The sequence below is a fragment of the Pholcus phalangioides genome, unplaced genomic scaffold (assembly GCF_987345545.1).
Source record: "Pholcus phalangioides strain wild (caught in Gottingen) unplaced genomic scaffold, Ppha-v1.0 ptg000015l_1, whole genome shotgun sequence".
NCBI lineage: Eukaryota > Metazoa > Arthropoda > Arachnida > Araneae > Pholcidae > Pholcus > Pholcus phalangioides.
In genome coordinates, this window is record NW_028301608.1 from 88,185,625 (window position 1) to 88,208,423 (window position 22,799).

Sequence of the window (22,799 nt, forward strand, 5' to 3'; positions counted from 1 at the left end):
ATAGGGCTTTCATAAAAATATAAATTAATTTATGTGAAATGTCACTCGTATATATCTACCGAAATGACATTTTCAACGTAGTCGGATAGTTTAAAAGGTTAAAGCAGGAGGGCGCACTCAACATTCCTTTGAAGTAGGAAAGTTATTTTTCACCACCGCTTTTTGTACCAAAAGAAAAATCAGTTGTTTATTTGATCAGTCATCCAATATCTAGATTAATTGCTACCACGACGCAAACAACAACAAAAATCCAAATCTCAGTAGTTCCGTCGCTAAAAACCCCACCCACATCAATCATCCGGACGAAAAAGGTTTCCCGGACTACAAGGCCTACGTCACAACATGATTATCAGTAAATCTTGCAGTTCCTCTGGAGAGCGAGAGCGAGGGAATGTCTCTTGACTACCGACTTCACATTCTCCTCTTGGTGAATCGCGCACTATTCCTGATCCACACACTTTACAGCCACTTCCCATTCCGGTAGAGGGGGAAAAGCAAAAGGCTTTTTCCTCTCCCACCCACCTCCTCACCGTTTTAATAATTCCGTAAACGCTCCGGGACATGCATTCCGGAAGAAGCGTCGTCCGAGAGCAGTTGCACCAAGAAGCGTTTCTCCCCGCTCTATATCTCTTCGGAAATAGAATAAATACTCGCTTCTCTATTGCGGATGGACGGGCGGACAATCGCGTGCACGAGCAGTACGCGTTATTGAACGACGATGTAAGTACTTGTTGATACGTATATATAACATAATTTTTTACATTTATTTTACAGAAAGTCATGCCATTTGAAATATTAACTTTCCAGATAGAGTCACGCTACTCCGAGTTGCACGATTTCGGAGTTACGCGATTTTCTATGAAAAATGCACGTGTCCGAAATTTAATCATGATCACGGGATTATTGCTGAAATAGTAGAGATTTATATATTACGTGCTAATTAAGTAAATAATTGTTTTATTCGATAAGAGAACGTGATGTGTTATGAAACTACGCTGAATTTTGAAAGGCTACAATCCCCTATGTAAATTGGGAACTTTGAAAGGATTTAGAAATGAAATCCCTAAGCTTGTTTTTCAATATTTTTGTCATGAAAACATTTCCCTATGCACCGCCGCGCAGTATAACATTGGGCCACCATATGTAATGGTACAATCAGCATTCGTAATACATATTTGCTGTGAAAAACATGCGAAAGAAAAATTATAATACTTTGTAAATGAGAAAAATGATGGTTTTTTAAAGAAAAAATATAATAATAATAAAAATGATATTAAATAATAATAATAATAATAGTATGAAAAACAAATACAGTAATATGAAAAATAATAGTAATAAAAAATACAATAATAATTGAAGAAAATAAAAACAACCGAAAAAAGTAATAAAAAGAGGGAAAAAAATAGTGGAGGGAGTGAAAAAAAAATAGTAAGCATATAAATACAGAAAAGAAGTAGAATATAAGTATGTAAAAAGAAGAAGAAAACGAAATAATATATATATATATGATAGAAACAACACGAAAGAAAGAAATCAGAAGCCTGGGTTCTTAATGCTATGTAACAAATCTTCGAAAAGCACACTCTCTTTCGCGTACACCAATTTTGATGGTACCGGTGGCCATTGGATTGACAGTTTTCGCAGATCGCGTGCACACAATTGCAGTTCTCTGAATTCTCATATTTGAACACTCAAAGATTAGATGTTCGGGATCCTCCTTTTCTTTTCCACAACTGCATACAAGTCACTCTCTACCAGATCTCTTAGGATTTGAGGCTTCCTTATCCGGTTGAAAACTGGGTGAGATAGAAATCACAAGAAAAGTAAGGTCGCTTCAATCTATATTGTACGGTTGGGAAAAAGCGTTTAGTATATTTTGCAATATTGGATCTTAAATATTTGGTGTTCCAACTTTTTTCCATTTCTCTGCAGTAGAGGTGTTTCCAGAACGAATATGGTGTTTTAAATATTTTAGTAATTTTTTTTTCATATTATTATTATTATTTAATATTATTATTATTTAATATTTTTTTTAATATCATCATTATTATTATTATTTATTATTATTCTTGTAATTTTTTTATTATTATATTTTTTCTTTAAAAAAACCATCATTTTTCTCTTTTATAAAGTATTATAATTTTTCTTTCGTATGCTTTTCACAGCAAATATGTATTACGAATGCTGATGAGTAGTGGAGGATTTCCCCAAGGCTTGTTTTGTTACCGCATTCTTACAAATAAAGTCAGCATTTCATAAATGAAGTCCAAAAATAGTTTGAAATATGAAGTATTTTTTTTTAGTTGATTTACGGGCCCTAGTGAAGTTCTGGAACTTACCCACTGGCCAAAATTTGTACTCACGTGATACAGCATACTGAGAATAGCAACGTTAATATACTACAGCAGAACCCCTCACATTTTATGATAACATGAGTGAAATAGGAAAGGAAAAACTATTTGGGGTGGGGAGAAAAGTTTTATTTAAGTAAAATTATTTATTAATTAAAAGTTTTAGAGTATTTTTATTGAGTTTGTAACATTGATAGCAGTCAGCTCTAAATTTTGGTACAATAATTATTAACACTAAAAACTCCACTGCTCAATTAGAAATGAAAACAAGCCTCCCAAAAAGGGGAAAATGGTAAATTATGGGTTAAAACAGTTTATTTTCTGAACAATTTTTTGGGAATTTTAGAAAGTGCATTTTTAGTGCCCTTTCAGTACAAAATACGACTACATAGGGTGCATAGGCAACAGCACGTACGACATTTCACTGTCGAACCGTTGATCCTGCAGACATATGCTTCCAATTAGAAAAATGTATCCAAATAACGTGTAAGACCTCTGATACGTCATTCATGTTGCAAGGGGGTTGTATAGTTATTAAAATTAAAAAAAAAAAGCTTTTCATACGGACGCCCTGTGCTCAAAAATCTAATCAGAAAATTACCCTGTCTCTCCTGAGGCCAACGAAAAAAAAAATATTCTACGTTTCCAAATTTCACTTAATTTTTTAAGTGTTTTTTAAACCAATTTTTAAACCAACGATTTTTAAACCAACATGTTTTCATGGGGGTTGGAACCATAGAGTGTTAACAGTCACCTCTGTTTTACGGACGAATATTTTTGTTCCCCCCGGTATCCGTAAAAGAGGGGTTTACTGTAAATCGAAGAAATGAACTAAAAATTTTATTACAAAAACTACAATTAATTATTAATAGGGATACAGTAATTTCATTCTTATCGGCATTCAAAAATTTTTTGTTATATCACCTTAGAGACTGAAAACGATTGAGATTGTCGTCGTACTGTATTTATGTGATGCGTATTTTTTAATGAATGATTATATTCCAAAACCGTCGCGTTGAAATTCAAGTGTATTCAATATTTAGTGGACAATAGTGTATAATTTTTTGCGGAAATATATTTTTGTTTATTTTACGGACATACTAGAACGGTGATTCCCAACATGGGCGTTAACGCCCCCCTGGGGGCGATAGAATGTTCCAAGGGGCGGTAGAAGTTACGGGTATAACATAGGATCCTATGGGTTAGATTGCGTTGGGGGCGATGAGAGAAAAAAATTTCTGAAGAAAGGGGCGACGGGACGAAAAAGGTTGTTAAACTATGTACTAGAACATGCACCGTGAATGACATTTTTCCTCATTAAAATTGTAGAATAAAATTCTCATATCAGTCGTACAATATACTTCAAAGAATGTGTTTAAAATGTGCAAATTTTGATTTTCTTTCTCTCCTGTGCATTGTTTTAGTGCCTTAACTCGATGAAGCTCTCAAGCTACAGCAATATTTATGATCTATTTTTTGTATTTTTAACGAAACTTTTTTACATTATCCGTTACATTTCTATGTTTTGGTGGTGCAATCGAATTCCGTTAACGAATACCGATATAGCGAAATAAAGAAGGCGCTTTTTCGAACACTTCGCTAATCCTCCAGATAAGTTTACATAGGAACAATGCAAAAACTTTGAATTCAATTACAACGAAATTTCACTATAACAAAGTGATTTCTCCGGTCTCTTGGAGTTCGTTATAACGGGATTCGACTTCATATCTAAGTTTTTTTTTCTGTGGTACCCAACTTCGAGGCTCAAATGCGGGCCGATCTCTCCGTTAAGAAGACTCGCCACAGAGAGCAACAGGCCTACAATGATGCAATTATTCAATCATCACACTTCAATCATAGAGAAATGGGTAGTAGAGCTACACATAACAAGCATTAAACGGAAACAAACTCCACGTTAGGTTCACAACACTTGGTACATGTTGGAATACACGTGTATATTCCAACATGTACAAGTCATTAAAAGTTCCGCAGAGGAATATGGACGAAGTGCAGGTGCGGTTTAGTAGTAGTGGTATAACTAATTTAGAATGCATTATGGCTTAGGAAGTATATGCATAAAATAAATTGAGAATCTGTCAGGTTACAGAATACGTCTTCTGAATGAGATTGCTTTTAATAGGAAATGGTCCCCTAATTTTTGTTAGTAATTCGGTGGATATCGTGGATAGATTTTCAGAGAAAGGAGAATCATTCAAAATATTTATGGAATGTTATTACCATGATTAAGCATGAGTTAATGCAATGACCGCACGTTATTATTAGTAAATTACGAGGCGGAAAATTTAATATATAATTGACCTGAATAAAACGATTAATGGCGGTTCCGCGGCACGTTCGCCGTTCTACCGCACTTAACAAGCGGGCCAATGTGGTGGCCTATAGTAATATATAATTGTACAAAACGTGTTTTATCAAAAGTAATTTTACCTTAAAAATATGTCGCGGTTTGATTGAAATTACGGAAATTTATCAATAATTGATTTTGGAAGAAGTTTTATACTTAATTTATCTTACTGAAGGAATTAATTTAGAAGAAAATGTAACAACGTATTCATGTCGTCATAATTATGCGTGTTTCGTATTTTACCGGTGCTGCCATCTATGTTTCCATTTTTTGAAGGGAAAATAGCAGATGCTTTAAATTTTGCTTGTTATGTAAATATCGTGTTGATGGTCCACTTGTTCTCTGCGGAGAAACTTTTTTTTTTTTTCAAATAAGAGACCGCCACGCTCATTATAATCAGTCTACAGTGAGAAATTACATCCAAAAAAGAAAAAATCCGCTGATTTAAAACAATTATTCATACTTTGATATTTATCTTACTCTTTGAAAGACAGATGGCAGCACCTCCTGGAAAATCTAGGATTCAGATGAAGTACCATAATGTTAAGATTTCCAATATCATGTGAGTGTAATGCGTTAGCAAAGAAAACGTTTCCCAGACGCGAACACCGTCTATGGACCATTATCACAAGACCAACCATTTTGCAACTTAGATACATGCAAACACCAAACATGGCCCCCGCTCTGTCCCTTGTGGGATATAAGCAGGCTACCTTGCGGCTGGGCCATGCTGGAAAAAAGAAAATGCCCCGCTAGCCACCAAGACCACTGTCCGACCTCCAACCCACGGAAAGGAATACAGACACCAACACCAAACATGGCCCAGCTCTGAGGCAGATTACCCAGCGGCTGGGACATGCTGGAAAAACTATCTTGATGTTCGGGCCCGGCAGGCATCCCCGGCCCGTAAGCCACAGGACCCAATCCCGCCGAGGCCCCCCATCGCCCCCGACTCCTGGCAATTACACCCCCAAAGTCCCCGGAAACCCCCGCCAAGGAGCCCGGGCGAATCGCCCGCAAGAGGCCAACAAAAACATCTCGAGCCATCCGCCATCATCACTGTACTCTGTCCCCAACCATCAGCCAATCTGCAACACCAACTTCACTCATCTTGTCTTTTGTTGGAAGGGTTTTTTCATAGGTCCGAATCTGCAAATAGAACATGAAAAACAGGATACATGTACAAATTCAGGTCCAATGAACTATAAATATGTAAGTGGGAATTATCGATATTGATCAATTGCTGGTGTTAATAATATCACAAGACTGAAGGAGCCGGGGGGGGACTTTTCATTGCCAGTTAGAGACATGTTTAGATTTGGTTATTATAGTCCTAATGATGAGATCAAGTCCGAAGAAATTACAAAGTTCACTTGAACATACAAAGTTCAGCTGCGCACTAGTGGATTCACCGGTGGTATACATTGGAACACATGAATATATTGATGAATAACAAAAATTATGGCGTTTCATAGCAGTTGAGAAAGTATATAAAATGTGCTTATAAGCAGGTGTCCGGGTACAACGTCAGAGTTTTTATAACAGATGGGCTGTGGGAATGATCTAGACAAACAGCGATGCCACGAAACGTAAGATATATAGCGTACATGATGATATTATGTAAGCATTAAATAGTATATAACATGCATAGTAAATATACATGAAATGAGATAAAATTTAATTATGCTTACAGGACAACATCTGCAAACTACGCATGATTCAATAATAAAAATTTTGTGAACAATTCAATCAAAAAAAAAAATTAAAATTCAATCGACAATGCAAGTAATAATAAAATTCAATCAAAATTCAATCACAATCAATAATTCAATCAAAAATAAAATTCAATCAATAATTCAATCAAAAAAAAAATTCAATCAATAATTCAATCAAAAAAAATTCAATCAATAATTCAATCAACAATTGCGCTCAGCCCATCAAAGCAGAGCAGAAAAATTCAAACAGGATATTATTAAACATTGAATCTGAAGTAGATACTTTGGATACAAAAAATATATATGAACATGGAAAGAATACATATTGACATCACTGACAATGATAAATTTCATTAAAATATCACTATACATATTTTATAGCACATGGGGTTAGGAAAGACGTCGCAATTATGGTACATAGTCTGAGTCCGAATCAGAGTCCAAGGGATCTTCTCTGTCTTGATATGCCATAGGTCTCGGGAAGATGTATAACTCTTGATTATTTTCCATAAAGTTGATAAGATTTTTAATCTTATTATAACTGCCAGGATTTTGGAAGACCTTCAACTTCCAAGACTGTGTATCAGCAACAGGGATTTGTAAGTGGAAGTCTTTGGTGAACGGGCAGGCTGTAGAGTAGTGGATGACCGTGCCCTCCCCGCCACATTTGCATTTCTCAGTCTGTCGATGAAATCTCGCCAGATATGCTGGGAAAGGACCATGTTCGGAAAAGAATATAACCATTTCCCTGGTCAATTTCCTATATCCGTATCTTGCTGTGGGGAGGAGAGCATATATTTTCCTGCCAACTTTGCGTTCTGTCTGCCATCGATTTTGCCACTTCTGCATCATTTCCTCAGATAAGATGTTCTTTGCCCATGACTTAGGGAAGAGCAGCGAAAAGTCAGACGTCACTCTTGCAGTCGCAGCTTTTGCAAGTTGGTCTGCCTGTTCATTCCCATATGTTCCTGCATGAGCTTTCACCCAATTGAGACTGATTTGAGGATTGGCACACAGAACCTTTCTGATTTGCCTAGCGATGATGTGTTGAGACAGGGGATCCCTGATTGAGTGGAGTGATGAAAGTGAATCTGTGAAGATAGATGTTCTCTTCTGGAGTTCTTCCGCTTTCTTAATAGCCATAAGTAAAGCAAAAAGTTCGGCTTGGAATACTGTGTTATTGGTATTCAATTTACAAGACCATCTGTAGAAGATGTCATCTTTCTGAAGGATAGTAAAAGCTGCTGCAACTCCATTTTCCGTCTTTGAACCATCGGTATAGATGTCGAAATAGGGTTTTTTAAACAGTTCAGTGTCAGTCGGATCTGCAGACATTTGTCTATCATCAGGATATTCTGCCGGGTGTCTCGTCCATCCGGTGATTTTCCTTTGGATTTGAGTGTGACTGATGTGAGTTGCATCTTGTAGTTGGATATTGCGTTTGTTCCGAAGTGCCCCCATTTTAGCTTCGTACTCCACGATATATCTTAGTGGAGGCAGACCAGCCAAGATTTGCAGGGCGTTTGTTGGTGATGTCGAGTAAGCTTTGAGGATGTACAATAAGCAACCAAACTTAGATACATGATTAAAACAAAGCCAGCGTAATGCCAATTCGTGAATGCAACTTGTTTGGAGTATTATATTAATGAACACCTATGATGAACATCACCGAATTCCATCGAGCACCTCATTGCCCTTAAGCAACGTGCTTTAGATGCCCCTGTTAAGCACTTCGTAGGGCATCCTAGTTAGACTGACTACTACTTCTTAACCGAACATGCACCTCGTACACATTGTCCTACGGAATTTCTAACGAATCGGCCCATGCCGGAATGTATGATCTGAGTGTATGCTTGGCTCTAACGTATTTATGTTGTCGACTTGCGCTTGTTTCGTGTTCTTCCACTGCACTAAAGATGGAAATGCTTGAATTTTCATGTTTTGTTAGTATCCTGTTGTAGGCCTGCCTGCTCTCTGCGGAAAGACTCTGTTTATGTAGATTATGTAGTCTTATATCTGTTTATGTAGACTGCTTATGAGACTGTTTTTGTAGATAACTTCTTCCAAAAGCCAGTGTATTGTCGGGAGTGTTGTTTGTTTGTTTATAGTGCTGTGTATTTACGATCACTGCGTCGATCCCACTTTGCCGTATGCCTATAAAGGCAGAACCCATCGGATTTAAGATCTTCACTCTTCTAAATTTGGAAGACAGATAATAGCACCAGCAAAAACACGTGCCACGATCACACACACACAGATATATATATATATATATATATAGATAGATAGAGAGAGAGAGAGAGAGGAAGAAAATTAATTTTACATATGGGGCCATTCAAGTATTACGTAAGCAGATTTTTAGCCATTCTTGACCCCCTCTCCCCCCCCGTCAGCAAAATTTCGTCAGCAGCTTAGAATATTTCATATCTTCAAAAAGGGGTGGTTGATGACGTAAGCAACCTTCATAAACCCCTCTTCCCCCCTTGCTGACGTAATACTTGAATGACCCCCTATATAGATTGATTGGTATTATAGTCGAGGTGCCGTGGTGCCGTTATAACAGAGTTTGACTGTGCACACAATACCAAGTTCATTTCAAAGACAAGTTTCCAATAAAGAGGCCGTTCAATCGTCTTAGTCCAATAAACAAGAAAAAAAAAGCAATTAGTATTTATCCTTTTATTCTTTGGAAATTTCTATCCAAGTGCTTTCGAGACGAATGATTAATAATGAACGTAATAATTATCAGATGTACTTAATTCTCTAAATTTGCAATAATGAGATAATGTTAAAGACGATCGAAAATTTGATAAAGTTCATCTTCGATGATGGAGATGAGAATCTCTCTGTAGATAGAGAAAGAAATGAATACAATGAAGTAATGAAACAAAGTCATTGTCTTGGGAAATAGAAAAGGAAATGGATCCAAAAAGGAATTTCATCATCAGCTTCTTCAAGGTCTCAGTTTCGTCTGAGGAATAATTTGAATTACGAAGGCTTCTCAGAGTCTCGTGCGTGTCTGTTGATACTGTTCTTATAGCGTACGAAGCCGAAAGAAACACCATTAGTAACAAATTACGAATGGGAGCTTTCCCGGGGGATTGTGTGCCTGCGTTTGCTTTGTTAGTCCAGTTTTTTTGTACATGAATGTAGATATTTTCAAAAAGTAAATTAGTTACTATGTAAAGAAGTCATTTTCAATTTCAACATCAGTATTTTCCTAAAATGGAAAGAAATACAACGATTACTTTTGCACGACTTTTGCTGTTGCGATATTTTTCAGGGTGGTCACTTAATTCCTGTTGTTGAATTTTACTGGTGAACCGCTTATTGTAGAAGCATACTTCCAATTAGAAAAAAAATTATCCAAATAAAAACGTGTAAAACTCAGATACGTCATTCATGTTGCAAGGGGCTGTATAGTTATCCAAAAAAATTTATTTTTAATATATGCATCCTGTCCTCTAGCTTCCAATTAGAAAGTTGTTGTCCCGTCTCTCCTGAGGCCAACAACAACAACAAAAAAAAACTTCCACGTTTCTAAGTGCAATCTTCACTGAGATATTTGATTTTAAAAAATCGGAGGAAAGTTGGGGAAAGAACAGCAAAAACTAACGGAAAAACGCTTCTTTCCATTATTTATGCTGTTTTTCCCGCAACTTTCGTCCGATTTTTGAATTCTAATATCTCATCGAATATTTGTTGCACTTGGAAAAATGAAAATTATTTTTGTTGGCCTCAGGAGAGACAGGGAAGCAACATTTTATTTGGGTTTTTGAGGACAGGGTGTCCGTATAAAGAGTTCATTTTTCATTTTTATGTTAAGAACCAACTCCTAGCAATATTAATGGCGCATTTGAGTTATCTCCACACACTCGTTGTTCGGATAATTTTTCTAATTGGAAGTATGCCTCTAGGATTAATGACTTGACAGTAAAATGGGGAAAGGAAAATTTAGTATGAGAATGAATTTTTATTTGCAAGTAAAAAAAAATACACAACAAATATTTAAATTCATATATTTATTTATTCGTTTAGGCCGGAGCTCAGAATTTGTACAGAAAATTACTTTACAAATAAATACATAAGTTTAAGGCAACATCGAAGAGAAAAAAAAAATGACAAAGGTAAATACAGAGAGAAAGAAAATAATATTTAAACTCAGTGGTGCAAAAGGCGTAGGGAGACGGAAAAAAGTACATTGTGCAAAAAGGAGTGATTACAGAAAAGGTATTAAATGCAATAATACAACAAATATGTATTTAAGAAAAACAAAACAAATTATGATACAAAATATGTGTGTGTGTATAATCGAGTAAAAATATAACCTAGTGTTGAGCGAATTAAAAAACAATCTACAAGTTCACAAATATCAAACGAATATCAGCCCCAAAGGCAGCTGAAATATAAGTGTGATAATATATTTATATATAAACATTTTATCATCATCAACATCCTTATATCAACATAATACACAGGGTGATCAGTGAATAAGCCCTTATTTCAAAATTAAATATCTCTACAACAAAGATCAGTAGAATTATGCGGTAAACGGTACGTTTATTAGCAAAACTGTAAGAATGTTGTACAGAAATTTCGAAAATTTAGTTTTTTTTTTTTAATTTTTTAAAATTTAAAAAAAGAAAAAACAACGCTGGAGATTTTGGGGTTCCGAAAATCCTCACTTGTGTGAAGAGAAACCACTGCATTCGCCTAAAGTTACTGCATGGGCTGCGGTATGCGCCATGTGTGCTGACAAATTGTTCCAAAATTGTAACGTAACGTTCAGTAGTAATCGTTTCTCGCACGAAGAAGGGGCCGATAATGCCTCTGGAGCATACCCCAGCCCATGCAGTAACTTTAGGCGAATGCAGTGGTTTCTCTTCATACAAATGAGGATTTTCGGAACCCCAAAAATCTCCAGTTTTGTTTTATTTTAATTTTAAAAAATTAAAAAAAAAACCAAAATTTTCGAAATTTCTGTACAACATTCTTACAGTTTTGCTAATAAACGTACCGTTTACCGCATAATTCTATTGATCTTTGTTGTAGAGATATTTAATTTTGAAATAAGGGCTTATTCGCTGATCACCCTGTATATATGTGTGCGTGTAGACATATATACAAAAAAGAATTATTTTAAGAAAAAGGGAAAAAAATTGAATTTTATGAGAGTGAAATAGAACCTATGCAGTGGGTCTTCATCAGGGGGAACCCCATGCATGGTTCGAAAAGTGCGTGTCGTCTTATTTGCGACCGGGACATTTGCGACCGAGGAGAAAAACGTAGTGTTTGCGACCGAAAACACGGGGAAGCAGCTAAGGGACGATGATGGGGATCTAGGTCGTCTCATCTCTTTCCATTCTCAGGCATTTTCGGGTTGACCTTTAACCTATGGCCATCTGCGAATTTCCCTTTTCAGCTAGAACAGGAAATGAAGAAGGGTGAATCACGGTACGTGTAACAGCGCCCAAGTTCAAAATTTTCGAATCAGTTTTTACTATCAGTTTTTTTGTTACAAATCGGCTTCCGGAAAGTGTAGGCGTTTCTGAACGGTGGCTATGCTTAATTGCATTAAAAATGCCAACACTTGTTAAACGAGGCCTGCCTTCTCAAAAACATGTTGGACGAAAAAAGACAATGAAAAAATGTTAAAAATACAATATTAAAAAGAATATACACAGAGCTTCAGATTAACAAGCTCAAAGAAGCATGACAAAAATAAATAAAATATACAAAGTTACAGGAATAAAATAATTAGAGTGAATATTTTACAAGAATATCCTTGTTAGGTAAAAATGACAAGAGTTGTTGGAAGTGGCGGCTGCTGACGTCATTGCGCAGTCTACAACGACGCAAAAACGATTCCCGGACGCACTCGAAGAAACCAGGTATGCTTTTATACAGACGACACTCGTGTATCAGTTAGTTGTCTGTTTCAATGAGTATCGTAAATGGACTCCCGTTATATCGAGAGACAGCGATTTGACATTAGCGTAGAGACATTTCCAAACAAGACGAAAAATATCGCTGTAACGGGATTCCAGTTTCCGTACATGGGTATTTACCTCCAAAATGCAAGGGTCAAAAATCGTTCTTGCTTGGTTTGTCAAGAAATAGGAGACATGTATTTGTATAACGTACCTTTGAGTCATTCTGCTGGTAGTTATAATGGTTATTTATCCATGAACATCTCACAAATAAAAATGGAATGTTTAGGAGTTGCTTAGAATCATCAATGCCTAAATGAGCTCAAAAATACACAATGTCCCAATACGGTCGAGTAAAGAGTTAATAGCGGTATATGCCATGTCTCGCCTACTCTGGATACCTCTTCTTGGACTTGTATCTAGAAACGAAAATCTTCTAATCCAGTATCCATCATCTTCAGTATCCAGCCCGTAGCAACATTGAAAACGTTGAGAAAAATGAACTCATACTGACGACGACACCCGTGAAACTCTCTTTCAACCGCATATAATATTTCTATCAGTCGAGAAGAGACATTATTACTCAGCGTTGCCGAGACGTGAGAAATGCCACTTTTCCCCTATTAAGTAGAAAATATTCCAGCTACAAAACTCAACTTACAATTTCGCATAGGACATTGACTCAATTGCAATGAGTTAATCGTACAATAAAACGAATTACATATCATAATCGCAAATCTTACCCCGCGTTAAACACCCTTTGCATATCATTATTTGCATTTGTATCTTCATCATTTATGTAGGAAACGTTTAAACCGTTTTCAAATGTATTTTATTCCTTGCATTATCGATTCAATGATCGCTTAATATTCTTGTCTTGCTTTTGAGACGCTACCGATTTGATTCGAATGAATATTTACGAGTATCTCTGGTGTATAACCTTTTTTTTCGTTGCTCTAGGGAGCAAAAACCTCATTTAAATAGTGAAATTCTCGTATATGCTTAAGAGTACATCGACGTAAACGTGAGAAAACATATTGGAGTACGCAGAGCACTTTCTATAATTCTAAATATATCAAAATTTGTTCTTATAATGAATGCTATATAATAAGTAGATTGTTTTTTTTTTCCAAAATGAATTAAAATTTTATTAATAAAAATTTCTTAGTAGGCTTTTATGATTTATCACAGTATGCAATCGAAGTCCAGAAGCAGATTAAGGTCGGTTTGGTTGAGGCTCCGGACTCAAAAGGAAATATTGGGGTCCCTTAAATTACAAAGAGGTGTAAAGTTGAGGTTGTTTTCGGAACCTTTCAGAAGCCGGGGCAAAGGGCGTGCATACGACGCACACGCTGTTAAATCCAACTCGGACTAAGTCGCTTCACTGCCTAGTTTGTGATGCAATATCTATGAAAGTAAGACTATTTTATTATTGTCCCAGTTAAATTTTTGTTGTTGTCCCAGAACTAAAAAAATCATTTGGAGGAGAACGAATGAAGCATATTTTGCAAGTTGTTTTTTGACTAGACAGTTTAAATTATGAAGGGTGGACTAGAAGTCTTTTCACATTTAATTTTTTTAAATATCACATTTTAATATGAGCGCCACTTTTTGCAGCTCAGGCTGCGTCTAAACGGTTGAAAGGGTGCTCATGTTTCAATGTGATAGTTTTATGCAACGTAAATTGTTAATCATGCACTGTTTGGGTTGTATTTTATGTTATGTTGAGGTGTTTTTGTTTCACAGCGCAGATGGCACCACTGCACATAACAGGCATCACGCAGAAACAAACTTCACGTTACGTTCACGACACGTACACACACATTCCGGCTTGTATCCATTCGTTAGAAATGGATACAAGCCCCCCCCCCCCCCCCCGCTGCCGTCGCCACTGTGCTGGTCTGCTGAAGTTGGTTTTTTACCGTGGTTCCCAACTCCGAGACGCGAATGAGAGCCGATCTCCCCTTTGAGAAAGTCTCGCCACAGAGAGAAACAGGCCTACAACGGTATACTATACAATCATTATACTTCATACATAGTTTGAAAGATTGACGGCAGATGGTAGCACTACACATAACAAGCATTACACAGAAACAAACTTCACGGAAGATTCACTACACGCACAAAACACATTCCAACACAATTCGTTAGAAATTCCGCAGAGGAATATGGACAAGGTGCATGCGTTGTTTAGTAGCAGTAGAGCATTTCGTGATTTCCTCTGTGGCAGTTATAATGGGGATCAGCGAAATGTTAAAATCCGATCAAAGGGTTAAGGAAGCGAGAAAAATCGCAAATGCCGCTGAGAGGGTTAGTGTGCTTTACATATGGGATAACATAACGCACTGTGTTTTATGAGTGGCTGGAGCAGGTATCGAATTCCTAATTTCTCTCTACTCGATTATTTCAGGTGACCTCAGCATTGATGGATGCGCAACTGCCTCTGAAGGCAAAAGCGATCGTTTTTCCTTAATGAATGGAGAATTTGACTGATCTCGCATACACCGCCGATACTACTCAGATGAGGGTCATCTCGACGACAGAAAGGACGAAGATCACGACCCGCCTACAACGACCAGCTGTGCACAAGGATATCTTGGACATGCACGCGAACAGCGAGTCCAGCGCGTTGCTGTACGTCCTCGTCGTCCTCGCTCTGTACATCCTCGCGCTCTCTCTAGTCCTGAATAAATACCTCCGGACGGAACATTACGAGAGCAGATTGTCCAGGTTGTACGAAAACTTTCTGAGGAGGGATTCTTTTCTGGCGAGATGGTCGAAGAGGAGGCGAGAATCTCGTCATTCGTCGACGGTCAGTGTGGTTCCGAGTACCCAAACCTCTGCCGTACAAACGAGCAGGGACACCATCACCGTTGTTAATAACAATCTCGAGGATGAAGATTCGGTGCGGATGACGAGTGTTTAATGAGAGGATCTTCTGCTGATAAAAACTTTGTTCTGAGCGCAGATCATACTAAAAGATCAGTTTCAGCTGATTTATGCAGCGTAAGTACCGCATGAAAAATAATTTACAATGTATAGTAATGTGTGTCGCAATTTCAGAACGTGTCAGTTACAGAACAAAATTGCTTGCTATTTGATACCAATTGATGTGTATCATGTTCATAATATATTGCTTTAATATCGATATTGACTTTTATACAAAATTTGAGCGTTTTATACTATTGTTCAAATTGTTCATTGTTCGTATAATAATATACTAAGTTCTTGAAAATTTCGACATGATTGGAACACATCAGGGAATATAAATTAGAAGCAAATATAGTATATACTTCCTTTCAAATACTTCAGGTATACAATATACGTATTATACAGGGTGGTAACTATCGACCGTCCAATAATTACACGTGTGATTCCTTGTGAAAACTAATATAGAAAAGTGTTTTTTTTTTTTGTTTTTGGATCTGAGTGATTAGTAATGAGTTATAACACTTTAAAAAAAATTGATGACGTCACTTCAAAATCCTGCCAAATTCACCAATAATAAACGTAATTTTATACAACGTTCAAATTCAAACGTTATTCGTACATCAAACGTATAACTTGCCGTTTTTGGAAATGCTAAAAATATATTAACCCCCACACAGAAATCCAGAAGACGAAAGAGATATAAAAACATGTTTGTTTTTCCTCACACTTTTCAGGAAAGAGAATAAAACGTTTTTTACAAGTCAATCAGAATATGTTCTTTGCATCTCACAACGCCAGCCTCTAGAAATGTTGATCAACATGTAATCTGATTAAAACGTCAACGTAAAATAACGATCGCGCAGTAAACACGTACGCACTGTATGCACCTTCCCTCAAAAAGTTTGACTTGATATTGAAGGTAAACAAATTGCCACATTTTGGCAAAAAAGTGTTTATTTGGCTAAAAAAAATTTCAAACAGATCTCATTTGGCTAACACTTTACAAATCTGGTGAGAAATTTGCCAACATATAGGAGACGAAGTATGTTATACGTTATAACAAGGTTATAATATATAACATGGAGGGAAAAAGTGCCAAACGCGAAAGATGGCCGAACTTGGCATCTCTAATTAGATTGAATATTTCGGTTATTTTTCAAAAAGTGACAACCCGCTGCTGGCGGTAAAATATACCTTCGTTCAGAGAGTTGGGCACATAACTGACCGTTAGAAAAATGACACGTCACAAAATTTCAAAGCCTTTAACTCACTTAATATTTGTCCGATCTGAAAACGGAAAATACTTTCCTATATTAGTTTTCACAAGGAATCACGTGTGAAATTATTCGGCTGTCGGTAGTTACCACCCCGTATAAGGTGAATAGTACAGTGTTTAACCCGAAATAACTTGCAAAGGAAGAGAGCTACAACTATAAAAATTAGATGACAGTAAAATGACAATGCCAAGTGATGCAGCAAAAAGGCAGTGCCTCCAGCTGTGAATTTTGAAAGTTTGCGTTTGGAAATTGAAAACACAAAGGAAGATAAAGCAAAAAATCGAAATAGAAATTTGTTTTGATATCCTTTTATTAAAGTAAACATTTTTTTTTTGGATATGCCGAGGTGAACTGGGAAAGAAAAGTGAATAGTCGCCATTGAAATACGTAAAATAAATGCGCTTCGTTTCTGTGTCAATGCTTCAAAAGAAAAATAATTATTTTTGAAGAAATATATATGCAAAATTTTATCCACTTAATTGCGTGTATTATAACGCTTATGCTGTGAATTCTACCACAATATGGACATGTTTAAAATGAAATACGATATTCATGTTGGGGGTAAATCGAGAAGTTATCCAGACTTGAGAAGAAAACAACCATAACTTCTATGAGCAATTCATGATATAATCTCCTCACAGTTTTTAGTTTTTTTATGTGTGCTGCTGTGTGGTCGCGGGGTCATCGTGCTGGACTCTCATTTCGAGGATTCAGATTTGAGTCCCGTCGACGACACAGTGGTGGTCAGCTCAAGTTGGTTTGGTGAGGTTTTCCAAATTCGACACGGAAATGTGAGCCATCTCCCATTTCACAAAAAGGCTGTCCGCAGACAGAAGGCAGACCTTCAGCATGATGCTTACATAACATGAAAAAATTCAAAAATTCACCGTCTTCACTTCAAAATATGGAAGAGATATTACAGTACTAGCAAGGACACGAAACAAGCACAATTCTCGCAATACAAATATGCATACAGTCGGAACAGACATTCGGCATGTACCGATTCGTTTTAAATGCCGCAGAGGGATGTGTACGAGATGCATGTACTGTTAAGTAGTATTAAATTGTTGATGTGAATATTGTTTTTCCTTATTTTGCGGGGGAGGGGGGGGGTTGCTGTATTTTTAGTTTGTTTGGCATTCGTATTTTTACTGGCATTATTATGTTATGTATTTATTTTTTCCTCAGCCTCTTCGTTAGGCATTTTGCCTGTTGTGGCCCTTGAGTTTGCATTTGTATCAGCTTAATGCAATCAAATAACATAATAGAGCAAGTTAGTGTCGAGTGTGTTCGAAGAGACTACTAATACTATTACTAAACCACAAATGCACCTCGTCCATATTCCTCTGCGGAACTTTTAACGAACTGGTACATGTTGGAAGGTCCGTGTACATGTTATGAACCTAAAGTGAAGTTTGTTTCCGTGTAGTACCTGTTATAGTGCTGCCACCTGCCATCTAGTTTCTGAATTGTGAGTGAAGTGTAATGATTGAAAATTTGTTCGAAGAGGCTATCACCCATTCTGTAAGGTACATGTTTTTTTCCTCCAAAACGTCTCCTGCCAGCACAGTAATATTTTAGACATTTTACAGGTGACTATTTACCATAGGGTAACTGCATCTCATTCTGTGCTAACTAAATGATATGCTCTATATCTTTTACACTAAGTGTAAGTTTGGCTCCATTATTTTTTAATCAGTTTTAGATTCTCAGTTTTTCCAACTTCCGAAATTCTCTGCAAGAGAGAGAGAGAGACACTGCATCGAAACGGGCGTAGTCCACCATTTTGTTTCGTAAATTTCACAGCTGTAACTCTCTCCATGCACAGGTTTTTTTTCAAGTTAAAGGGACTCTCCTATGTACTCAGAATACCTAGCGATTTCTAAGAACGACATTACACTACAAAAGTTTCAGAAAAGTTCTTCTATTGGACTTGAAAAACTGAACCAATAAAAGTATCGGTTACATTCGAGTGAATGTAAAAAATCAATAGACTTATTGGGTTTTTTCAAGTTTTATAAAAGATTTTTTATCAAACTTTTATAGTGTAATACCGGCCTAAGACAAAAAGATGGAATAACTATTCTTTGTGAATCGCTTGTAATAAGGAATACACAGAATTAATATTTATATACTATTGATATTTCTTTTTCTTAGATTTCGTGTGAAACTATCATCAGTATTATGGTTTATGTCTATGTTACGATAATTCTGTTGTGGTTAACCGGTTATTATACATAACCGCCAATCATTATGGTAAGGTTTGATAAATTTCCCAAACTTCATTTTACCGGCGATTATGCATATCACTCCAATGATAAATCCTGCTAAATTCATTACCATTGTCAGTTATTATGCATAATCACCGTTTCGTATCAATGAATATGATAAATTGGTCTCATTACCAGGATAAGATTTATTATTTAGATTACCGTACTTATGAGCCAGTCTGAACCGGATATAATGAACTCTGATATAACGAATTTTTCGGAGCATCCCCGAAATATTTCCTAGGCCGGCATTAGGCTATAAAAGTTTTGTAAAAGTTCTTTGATAAAACTTGAAAAATGCATAGCACAGTCAGCAAGCCTATTGGTTGTATTTTTCATTTCATAAAAAAAAACCTTTATCAAACTTTTATAGTGTAATCCTGGCTTTATAATTAATTCCTATTTGATGAATTCTGAAATCGGACTTCTATATTACGAATTCCAATTTTACAAATTTTTCTATCCCACCACGATATTATGGTCTCTCATTCAACAAATTTGCCGATCGTACTCCGATATAACGAACATTCATTTAACAATTTTTTGATTTATCAGAGTTTTGCACGGTTTTTGTGTGTATACGATCAGATACCAATATTACGAATTCCTATTTGACAATCGGACAATTTCTACAATCGGACCTCGATATAACTAACCCCTATTTAACAAATTATGTGATTTTACCCCCTATGTAATGAACTCTCATTTAAAACAGCCAAGTATTAAAGTATGAACAATCGCCGGGTAAAAGTGATATATTTTTTTTGTATTTATCAAGTTTACCAACTACGCTTGGGGGGGGGGATGCATAATCGCTGGTAACTGTGATCAATTTATCAAAACTACCGAGACGATTGGTGGTTTTGAACAATAACAGATTATTATACATAATAACTGATTTCTCCCATTTACCGTAACATATAAATTATTAGTTTTATTTGATTTAATTACTAGGCTAAATACTATACTTTGATCGTTTCGAGAAAAAATGCATTGAGAAGATTTTTCGTTCAATAATAATAATAATAATTAATTGAGTCCCACTGAGGAAAAACTGTTAATGAGCTGTATAATGGGCAAATCCCGGAACTTTAAACGATCGAAATGTTCCTAATAATCGTAAAATTTTTAAACTCAGGTACTCTAGAGAGTTACCGAAAAATTGGGAACAAGATGATATTGATTAATGCTAGACTCGTTAAAATTTTGCTCATAATCGCTTTTCAAGTCATTATCTATTAGCGAAAGTGAAAAATCGAAAAATTTACCAGATGGCGCAGAGTTTATAAATTATGATGGAAAAAAAAGAAAATTAGAAATAAATCGATGAAAATAAACACATCCTTTCCAAAGAAGTGATATTTTTCATTTCCCATCCTAATTATCCTTACAAAAATATATAAAAAAGTGCATTGGAACAATATTTAGAGATTTTTATTGATCATTTACATGATCATTTCTTAATGAAAAATATATGACCGTAAATGTGCTAATCAGATAATGCATTGTGAATCCGACCCATTCTGCCAAACGAAAATAGGGAGTAGGGGTGATAGACGAGCCCAAGGGGATCATGAAACACCCGTCCCCTTCCCACCAACCTTGTCCTATCTCGAACCGTTTTCGAGCTGTGGTGGATAATCGTGAATAATAATAATGAAAAAAATAAAATGTACCAAGTCTGAAAATACCCAGAATTTTTGAAGTTTCTGAGAGACCTACACGCAAACTGAGCGCGCATTTGGAAAGCGCAGGAAAAAATCGTATAAAGTAATTCCAATTTCATTGAAATATCTGGATTTAATGGCGAGCTACATGATTGGCGTAGTTCAAAATCGAATTGTCGCAAAAATTTTTATAATGACTAATTCCACAAACACCCTTCTAGCTACAATCGGTAGAATTTGCCAAAAGTTTGCCCTTTCGTCCAGCTTTCGGAAAAGCTTAGAATAAACGAAATTGGCCTCCTAGTTCAGGAGGCATTTAGTCTTTTGTTTGCAATATACGTCACTGAAAGTCTGCTTTCGTCGAAGTAATTTTAGTAGGTTTTTTGGCGATAATTCGATTTTTTTATTTCACTGATCTCTCAGCGCTTGTATCTCGCCATTAAATACGGATGTGCTGTAGATAGAGGTAATGTTGTCACCTTATAGGATTTTTTGTGCAAAATCAAATTGTCGTCAAAATTTGTAACCACCAATTCCGAGTTTTCGTCTAATATCTACTGTACTTCGACAAACGCTGATTTCAGTGATGTATTGCAAACAAAAGACTAAATTTCCCCTGCACCAGAAAACCGATACGCGGTTTGTTGTAAGCTCTTCCGGAAGCTGTTGCAATTCACAAGTTTTTGGCAAATTTGACAGAATGTTGCTAGAAGGGTGTTTGCAGAATTGGCGATTAAAGATTTTGGCGACAAAATCGACGGTGTTTTGAACTTTGCCAATCTTTCAGTTTACAGATCTTTCCGATACTTCGACGAAATTGGTGTCACCCCTCTTATAGCACCTTTTCTGTTCTTTCCAAATAAGTGCTTAGTTTGCGTATAGGTCTTTCAGAAACTTCACAAATTCTGTTTTTTTCAGACTTGACGCATTTTTTTTCACAATCGATTACCCACCATAACTCGAAAACGGTTTGAGATAGGACCGGGTTGGTGAGGACGTTGTTCCAAGATCCACTTGGGCTCATCTATCAACCTTCTTTCATTTAGCGGGATAGGTCGGATTCACCCTGTAAAGCCGTTAGGTTAGATGATTGGACAAATTAAACTCAGGTTGAGCTTAACAAATAGACACACTTTATATTATAATGGTCTTTTTTTTTATTTCTTACGTTTCTTTTTATAATGGGAATTTTTTTTATAACGTATACGGAAAATTTTATTGTAACACCCGGCTTATTTGTGAATGCAATTTTTTTTAAATTATGAAAATAAAATTTGAATTTGTAACATACACTTATTATTAAAACTTCATAGACACTTTTTCATAACTGATGTTTCGATTTTTCAATAGACCGATCAAGATTTTACCAAACGATCTTGAAGTCACGAAAAATTTTAAAAAGCAATAAAGGATTGACAAAATGTTCAAACCGGTTTTCATAGACATGCACAAAAAGAAATGGGATTTTCTTCAAATAAAACAAGCAAAACTATTGCCAGAATAATCCAAAGGGAATCAACACTTGGTACGTATCCACGGAATTGAACGGACGGTACGCCGGAAAATTCCAGTCTCTTTGTTGGACAATTTGCCTGTTGTGGTTTCTAATTTTGTATCTGTATTTGTGTATCTTTGGCCAATAGGTGCTTCTCCAGGTGTATCTGTCTATGCGATATTTAAACAGATTCTTCGTTACATGAATTAATTACTCACACAAATGAAGAGGCCACTTATTTATTTGGATTGTAACTATTTATTTTTAATTTTAACTATAATTTATTGATTAAAATTTAATTAAATATTGAATTAAATTTAAACTTAGTTATTTAAATTGTAATCTATTTTTTTAATTTAAATATTTATTAACTACATTCGGAAAGTATTACTACTATTAGTAATATTTCGGAAAGTATTTTTTTTTATTACGAGGGAAAAACCGGAATAAAATTTTGTGCATTTCTCAGAATTACGTTTTTGATTTATTCCTTTTTTCAACTTCATATACTCCTTTTTTCCCTTCGAAAAATCATACGTAAATTACTTCAAAATAACACGTACATAATTCTTAATAGTACGAATTTTTATATGAATTTTACATTTTTCATAAAATTATGAAATTAATCGAAAAATGTTATATTTAACTTTGTATAAAATATAATTGAAAATAATATGATCATGATATTAATGTTGATAAAAGCACTTTTTAATGAGAAATTTGATTTTCTATTCAATTCTCTTTGAAATATATTAGTGATTAAAAATTGTTTATATACGTTTCGCCTACTTGTACTGT

The 22,799-nt window shown here is 35.8% G+C and overlaps 1 protein-coding gene across 2 annotated transcripts; it reads left to right on the forward strand.

The window, feature by feature from the left end:
- The first annotated feature begins 588 nt into the window (after nt 1–588).
- LOC149076970 (uncharacterized) lies at nt 589–22,248 on the forward strand. 2 transcript variants are annotated; one of them, XR_016194129.1, is made up of 3 exons: nt 589–720; nt 14,772–15,367; nt 21,857–22,248. XR_016194129.1 is itself a non-coding variant. In XM_089244694.1 (2 exons), the coding sequence occupies exon 2, from the start codon at nt 14,838–14,840 to the stop codon at nt 15,285–15,287; it is 450 nt and encodes a 149-aa protein (XP_089100820.1). In that variant the 5' UTR covers nt 589–720; nt 14,772–14,837; the 3' UTR covers nt 15,288–22,248. The 2 variants fall into 2 exon arrangements, 1 of the variants encoding a protein (XP_089100820.1); XM_089244694.1 differs by having other exon boundaries at nt 14,772–22,248.
- The last annotated feature ends 551 nt before the right edge of the window (nt 22,249–22,799 follow it).

Excerpts from the sequence above, each read along its gene's own strand:
- LOC149076970 (XM_089244694.1), top strand. The coding sequence starts at position 14,838 with ATGGAGAATTTGACTGATCTCGCATACACCGCCGATACTACTCAGATG.